The sequence below is a fragment of the Crocodylus siamensis genome, chromosome 5, assembly GCF_052110815.1.
Source record: "Crocodylus siamensis isolate JL-2025a chromosome 5, ASM5211081v1, whole genome shotgun sequence".
Lineage (NCBI taxonomy): Eukaryota > Metazoa > Chordata > Crocodylia > Crocodylidae > Crocodylus > Crocodylus siamensis.
In genome coordinates this window covers 125,966,044-125,974,123 of record NC_143399.1, presented here as the reverse complement: position 1 = coordinate 125,974,123, position 8,080 = coordinate 125,966,044, and the positions used below count along the sequence as shown (strand labels likewise).

At 37.5% G+C, this 8,080-nt stretch overlaps 1 protein-coding gene across 1 annotated transcript in view; it reads left to right on the top strand.

Annotated features, from left to right (window-relative positions):
• Positions 1 to 2,399: 2,399 nt before the first annotated feature.
• ITPRID1 (ITPR interacting domain containing 1) overlaps positions 2,400 to 8,080 on the top strand; it is a 53,774-nt gene continuing 48,093 nt past the window's right edge. Inside the window, exons 1-3 of the mRNA XM_090050254.1 lie at positions 2,400 to 2,431; positions 3,245 to 3,331; positions 3,837 to 4,039. Of these exons, the coding sequence (XP_089906380.1) occupies positions 2,400 to 2,431; positions 3,245 to 3,331; positions 3,837 to 4,039 (322 nt within the window). The remainder of the gene's footprint in view (positions 2,432 to 3,244; positions 3,332 to 3,836; positions 4,040 to 8,080) is intronic.

Below are 8,080 nucleotides of genomic sequence, written 5' to 3'. Positions count from 1 at the left end.
TTGCAGTCTCCCTGCCTTTCTTGTCATCTGGTTTTAACAGGTACACATATTATGCTGGGGATGGAAGTATTTAAAAGGCAGCCAGAAACCCAAACTTCCATTCCCTGTCTATCCCCCAAAGTTTTCACATCCTGAACACTATTCTGAACCCCAATTATTGTTTAGTAATGTTCATATTCTAACACCATATGCTCAAATTGTTATTTCTTCACAATCAAGAGGTGTGGGTCTCCAAAGTATCGTTTTGCCTAATATCCTGTTCTTATTCAGACATCATGTCTTAAGATGCCCTAGCCACCCTGAAACAATAGATATTGCCGTAAGTCTACAATGTGCATTCTCCAGTCTTTCTGTTTGTTTTTGAAAGGGCATTATTTCCCCTCACAGCATCCTCCAAGTCAGACAGTCATCAAATTAAATGTTTCTAGTACCTAGCATAGAAAAAAAAAATCAAGAAATGTAACTTCTACTATGGCCTTCTTGTAATGCGATGTATAGAAAAGAACGTGTAATATCCTAAAATATCAGTCTGCCTGATAAGTACTGAATGAGTACTTTCTCTTAAAAATTCAAGAGAGGGAGGAAGTGGAGACCTTACCCATGGATGAAAGCTACTATGCAGCACGTATCCTCAGCAAGGATGACTTAGCTCTTTGCTGACAGGCTAGTTACGTTATATTCCATGACTACTCCAGCAGTTCCAGAATTCTAGAATTTCACTCCCAATAACATCAGCTATTGATCATTTCATTTCCAAGTTAAGTTTCTGGTGGCAGCATATCAAGTTCTTTTGAAAGATGGAACGAGAAGAGCTCTTTGATTTCTCTTATCTTTAAGAACACCTAGTAAATTAGTATACACAGATTTTGATTGCATGAAACTAAGAAAGGGTGTAAATTATATTAGAAGTCAAAAAGCAGATTCTTACACAAATTGTGCTTGGAGATTCTTGTTAGAGGCTCTGGTTTATGTTACTTCAGTGAGTATGGGATATCAATATTCTTTACACTTCTAATTTGGATGCGTGTCTTTGTAGTGGGTAAGCCATAAGAATGTGTATGGCAAACTGATAAAAAACAAGACAAGAAGCTTTTCCAGGAATGTGTTATTTCATTGTTGGAAACAGAAGTGAGTAGATACAGACACCACACGCTGCATCCTTATCTTGCCAGTTTACAGAAGTGAGCGGTGCAATTGATGGAAATATTTCTCTGGGTACTGCATTAGACCTGTTAGTCTTTCCTACACAGAGGCCACATCTACATGAGATGCTGACTGTGCAGTCATTTAGTACTTGCATAGCATCCCCACATGGCTTCCTGGTGATGCTGACTGCGCAGTAGCTCATTACTACTGTGCACTAATGTCATGACAGTTCATACCCTGTGATGCTACTGCACAGTATTAACGAGCTATTGTGCAGTAATAATGACCTACTGCACAGTATATATCTTATGTAGAGACAGCCAGAAAGATTATATCAGTGTAAGCTAAGACTATGACATGAATTTAAACTAAGATAGTTTTATTAGAAAACTCTTCGGAAGAGGGTGATAATCAAAACTCTAGAATACTTAAGAATTTATCTGTTTGCTTCTCAAATTGTTTAGCTATGTCTTTCAGCAATTTTACAATTCAAAGGAAGCTCCCTTAAGAATTCTTTCACTTAAGTATAAGGAATCTGGTATATGCTCTTAAAGGTCCATCAAGTTCAAAGGCATCTATCTTTCTAACAATTAATCCAATGTAATATTTTGGTAAATTCATCATCTATGCCTAGAACAAATCAGTGGGAGGGCCAATCTCTCTTCATGTATAGGCCAGAATACACACACACACACACACACACACACACACACACACTAATTGAGGGTGTGTACAGAAGTGCTCTGTGCACATTTTACAGCACTGTAATTTAGAGCACTTTTTATAGCACTATAAAGTTACAGCATTCTTAAACATAACAGAAGTGCAATGTTTGGTGGGGCAGAGAGCAGCTTTGATCCTCTTTGCACTTTCCAGGCTTGGAGGCAGGGGGTGCTCCACAGCCTCCTGAGGCTTCTCCACTGGTCAGAAATTTAACCAGCATACAGAAGTTATCTGAAGCGCTATAGGTTGATAATGTGCAATAAAATACAGCGCTTCAACTTCAATACCTCATTTAATAAAGATTAATTTAAAGTGCTCTACCCATGTTTAAAGTGCTGTAAGTCATGGTTAAAAAAGCAACTTCTGTACACACCCCAAGGTATTGGTTTCATATCAGTGAAATAAATCTTACATATGTTTAATTTTTTTAATTAGACATTTCTGTTCTGAGGGGCATAAGAAAGTAAACCTATAAACATTATATATATATATAAATATATTTATTTTCAGTTTTCTTGTCTCAATCAGGAATGGTACAGATGACTGTGCAAAGCTATATGAGGTAGGTTTCAGACACTGCATAGCTATACCATCTATTCAGTTTTTCAAAAGAAGGAATTTTCCATTTCAGTTTATTTAAAGTAGCAATTTGATTATGTACATAGATTTTTAACTTTAGTATCAAAATACAGCACCTCTAGGTAGCATGTAAAGCTTGCTTAAGCTCTTTGTTACAGGACAAGCTGGAAGGATAAAAAAAGATCACTTTTTCATCCAAAACATATAATTGCCATTGACTGGTCTAGGTGCACATGAATAAAGTTAAGTGTTTCTAGTATAGAAGCATGAAATTTGTAACTAATATGAGTAAAGAGTGTCAGGTTACAAATTATTCCTTTTACAATGAATAACTCCTTAAGTCATCCATATCCAGATTATCAGTTAAAATCAAAAAGCTTAACTGTGTTAAGAAATTATTTTGAGATGTTGTTCCTGCTGTTACTGCTACTCACTGTGCCTACTCCCTCTGAAACTTTGTTAACAGCAATTATATCTTTTAGAAGTAGGTGGCTAGAGAAAGTGTGCTCCTGAAAGGTTCCCCAAAGAGCCACCATCTGTCAAAAGTGAGACATTTTGCCACCTTTATAATTAGCATTTACTGGTACCTAACACCTACGTTCTGACACCTACTGTAACATACTGTTCTTGAGATTGCCACGGTATCATACATGCTCTTCTTCAAAGACGTTGCTATTATGTATCATTATACACAAAGACAAAATGCAAATGTTTACTCTAGAAAAAAATCATAATGACATCCCAGAGGGCCACAAGAGTAAACACATTTCATTGTTGCTTCTTCCAACTACTGTAGATGCCTGCATCAGTTTGCAGAAAGTCCTGTTATGTCAAGATGGAATAGTTTCAACTCATCTTATTCTCTTACTAGTGCACCCACTAGGTTAGTAAAGTTTAGATGTTTTAAATCCAACATAGTAATAATTAGTCCAGTTTAGAAAATGTTAAAAAATAACAAATGCACTATGGAAAAAAAAAAGATATACCTGACCCAATATCCACTGAAGTCTTCTCATTTGGTTTGGTAAGAGCAAAGATGGTCCTCTACTGATTATTGGGTAACTGCTCCAAAATTCATTGCTGTCAATAGTTGGATTACCAGTGACTTCAGTCGACTTTGGTTCAGAAATCAGGGGAAGGTTTGACATCTTTTTGGGGTACTCTAAAAGGCTAATCTGTGGTAGCATAGGCCTTAACTATTATATGGGTAGGGAGAGGAATTCAGTCTTCATATTTGTTAATGTTTCCAATGTTAATCAAGTATTAGTGGGAGGATGAGGTGGATGGAGAGGAAGTTGTTGATAAAGGGTTAAATCATGTAATAGCTAAACAAAGAGAAGGGCAATGTGAAGAGAGTTACATGAATTATTTTAATGTTTTCAACACAGCATCACTGAATTGCTGCAGCTCTGGGAAAAGGATCCAGTTGAGATTCTACTGGATTTGGGGTTTGGTAAAGAAGAACCTGACATCTGCACTAAACTCCCTTCTCGATTCCTCAGTAGTGCTTCCGTAGCCAAAGGGATCAATATCTGTGTCTTTCTGGAAGCTCAAAAGCAGCGTATGGATGTTGAGAATCCTGATTTATATGGTAAGCAGGGAAATCCTGTGGAAGCAGATTGAATTTCAGCAGTGGTGGAACTATGAAAATGTGGAAGACTTGGAGCAAGGGGAAAAGGGTGTTAAGAGAGAAGATGCATGAGGTCCCAATACTGTATTTAGGGGGACATCAACATGATGGTGCAGAGGTACTGTTTAATTGTTTCCTGATATTTTCAAAATACAATTAATTCTGTTTAACAGTGTTTCTAGTCGGGTCCTCTGACATAACTGTTTCATAGAGCACATGTGCAGAAAACTATAGATGAAGATTATATTAGAAGTCCATTAATCTTTCATTATTTAAGAGGGATAAGCCTGGCCTTTTATTTATTTGTGTGTGTTATTTTGTAGCAACCACATATCAAGTGCACTTCACAGACAAGATCTTGCCACAAGGGAAAACCATGCTACAGCTATCTTAATATAATGCTGTTAATATCACCTGGGACACAGGCTTTTACAGTAATTTTTTAAACATGGTTATACTTGTATTGTTCCACCCTCCATGGATGTTGAGAAATTGGAAAAGATTGAAAAAAGTTTTAGTAATAATTTGAAGCCTGGAAAACATATTAGAGAGTCATTTTTTATCTTATCAAGGAAAAGGTTAAGAGGTGACTTAATCATGGTCAATAAGAATGCCTACTTGGAAGAAAAAATTCTGATGCTAGCAGGCTCTTTAATCTAGAAGATACAAAAATAATATTCAATGTTTGGGTTCTGATGCTAGAATAAATAATTAAACTGAAGATGTAAATGTTATATGGTGAGGGTCATTTGTCATTGGAATAATTTATATAGACACGAGGTGAATTGTCTATCACTTGAAGTTTTGTGAGGGTCAGTTGGGACGTCTGCTTAAAGAGGTGCTTCATCTCAAATTGCAGTTATAAGCTCAATACAGCAATTAGCAGGTGAAAGTCATCATCATTATGAAAATCTATTGGTCTTTATTGTGGTCATGGTCACACTTTGTAGTTTCAATGGGTCAAACTCTTATCTCCATTTTCATTCAGTAATGGAATTATTTGTAGTGTAATATGCAAGTGTACCAAACAGAAGGAATGGTACCAGAGGCTGGAATTATATTCCTTTGTATAGTCCAAGTACTCTGTGTCTCATACAAAACTAAAATAGGTAGAATTCTTCACTGCATTCACTTTTATTTTCTTGTTTACAGCATGCTGCCCCTTCTCATACAAATAGATGCATTCTGTAGTGTCAAGATGTTACAACCTACTTTCTAGTACTTATAAGCATATTCAGAGAGCAGTAAGGATCTCTTCTCAAGGTTAAACACTGGCCTCAAACTGCAGTATTTTAAATGTAAATGGGAGATGTTTCAGGGAGAATATTTTGTAATGTCTCCCCTTTTGACTAGCTTTATTTGGTACATATTGCCACAAACTATTGATCACACCATTGCTTTCCTTCTGTTAGACACAGCTTCCTTTTTTGTGTGTGTGTGTGGTCTATATTCCACCCCTCTGAAAGTCTAATTGTTACGCAGTTTACCCTCCTGTTTGCTACACGGTATAGCCAGATGGCTCTCAAGAGCTTTTGTTTGCTCTTGAGACATTCAGCAAGGCAGAATCTCATACATACTGTATACATTCTTTGTAGAAATGTCATCAAGAAAGCAGTATGCGGAATGTAACAGAAATGTCATACCCTTACTGCAAATGTTTCTCTGTTTTTTAACAAGCACTATATGCAGCAAACCCATGCACCAACCAGGTTTCTCATGGGTGTTTGTGTAACTCCTCAGACAGAAGGGAGGACATAGAATGAGAAAAATCACTAAGAATGCAATGAAGAAGGGGAAACTGAAGGAGGTGGAGCAAACTCAAGGAGTGAATGAGAGGAAGAATAGGGAACAAAATAAAACAGAGAGGTTGTTTATATAAGGAAGTTAGTATGCAAAATAAGTATAAGTTTCCAATTCATTAGCTACTCTGCCTTTACTTCCTATACAGGCAGTCTTAAAACACGTTAGATATAACTTTATTAAGAGGTAACTTACTCTATTTTAAAAGCAGAGCAGTATATCTAGCACTTATTGCTAAGAGGGTCCACATGGAAATTTGTGCAGAATAGTTAGTGAACTATAAATGCACAGCCTAACACAGTCTGCACTAAATTCTCTATGTAGACAAACCATGGTAGAGAGGAGTAAGTTGTACTTTGGGATGTAGAGGAAATGAGTGAATGAAAAAGAGGAGGAAGATGGGAAGAGTGATCCTAGTGGTGGTCTTTGATTTCTTGGCTATTCATTTCCAAGTGAAGTCCTATCTAACTTCAGGTTGGTGGTTATAGTGGTTAAACTACATGCTTGAACAGGAAAGTCTGGTTTATTATTTTCCTAGATCTATTGTCAGCATTACCCCAAGAGCTGACCTTTTAAAATGTATTCGGTGCTTATGGGAGTATAGGTTGTAGCCATGTTGGTCTAAGGACATAGGCAGACAAGGTTCTTTGGGTAAATCTCATATCTTTTATTAGACTAACTCAAATAGTTGGAATCATTCTTCTTTACAAACTTTCAGTTACAAAAACCCTTCATCAGGCTGAGGAAGCATCTGCAGTTGGCCTGTGTTTTTTCTGGATGGAATAGAATAGAAACCAGAGGCCAGTATGCATGTGAGAATGCCAGTCATGTAAAATGTTCCCTAAAATCCGCAAACAAGGGAAACCTATCAGACCTATCATATCCAAGTATGGAGCCGTAACTGAGGAAATATTAGGTTTCATCAACTCAATCCTAAAACCTGTTGTCACCCAAACAGTGAGTTTTGTCCAAGATGCAACAAATTTTCTATGAAAACTTAAAAACATAGACCACCTTCCCAGCAACACCCTTCTAGCCACCATGGACAGTACCAGCAACATCTCACACCAGGATGGCATCCAAGCCCACCTTACATATCTACAAGATAAAGTTTATAACTCAGAGTACAGACCTAAAGCTATTACTGAACTTATACACTTCATCCTCGTACACAACAACTTCACTTTCAATAACCAACACTTCCTCCAGACCATGGGCACAGCTATGGGCACCAAAATAGCCCCATAATATGCCAACTTATGAGCCACCTGGAAGAAGAATTTTTCAAGGACTGCACCATCAAAACCTTACTATACTTAAGATATATTGATGACATTTTCATCATTTGAACTGAAAACCTGCAATCTCGGATTGATTTTGATTAGAAATTCAACAATCATCACCCGTCCATCAGACTATCTCTTGAATACTCCAGTACCAACATTTCCTTTTTAGACACTATGATCACTATTCAGAATGGTAAAATACAGACCTCCATATACAAGAAACCCACAGACCAACATATATAACTGCACAGGACCAGCAATCGCCCTAAACACACCGAGAAAGCTGTAATGTACAGCCAGGCCCTTCGATACCACTGAATTTGCACTGAGGAGAACACCTTACAACTCTCAAAAGGGCTTTCACTGAACAAGGAAACTTCTCCAGAGAGATAGATCACTCTTCTGAAAGAGCCACCCAGATACCACATGAAGAATCACTGCAGTACAGAAAGAAAACCCCCATGAATCGCACACCACTAGCTATGGCATATCATCCCTCCCTGGAACCTATATGGAAACTCCTCAAACAATTGCAACCCATACTAGAAAACCCAATTCTTAAAGAAATCTTCCCAGAACCACCTATCCTACCTTTAAACAAGCACCGAATCTCGCCAACCTCATCACTAGAAGGAAACTTCCTACAGACCAAAACACACCAAATGGATCCAGAACATGCCAGGACAAGAAATGTAAAACTTGCCAGGATATCTCTACCACTTCCACAATTACTACACCCCACAACAGAACCATCAACATTCCTGTATCTTATACCTGCACCTCCAGAAATGTAATATATTCCATCCAGTACGCTAAATGCCCTGATGGAAAATATGCAGGAAAAACCAAACTACAGCTGCATATCAGAATGAACACACACTGAAAATGTATCAAAGACAAGAATACCCAATTACCT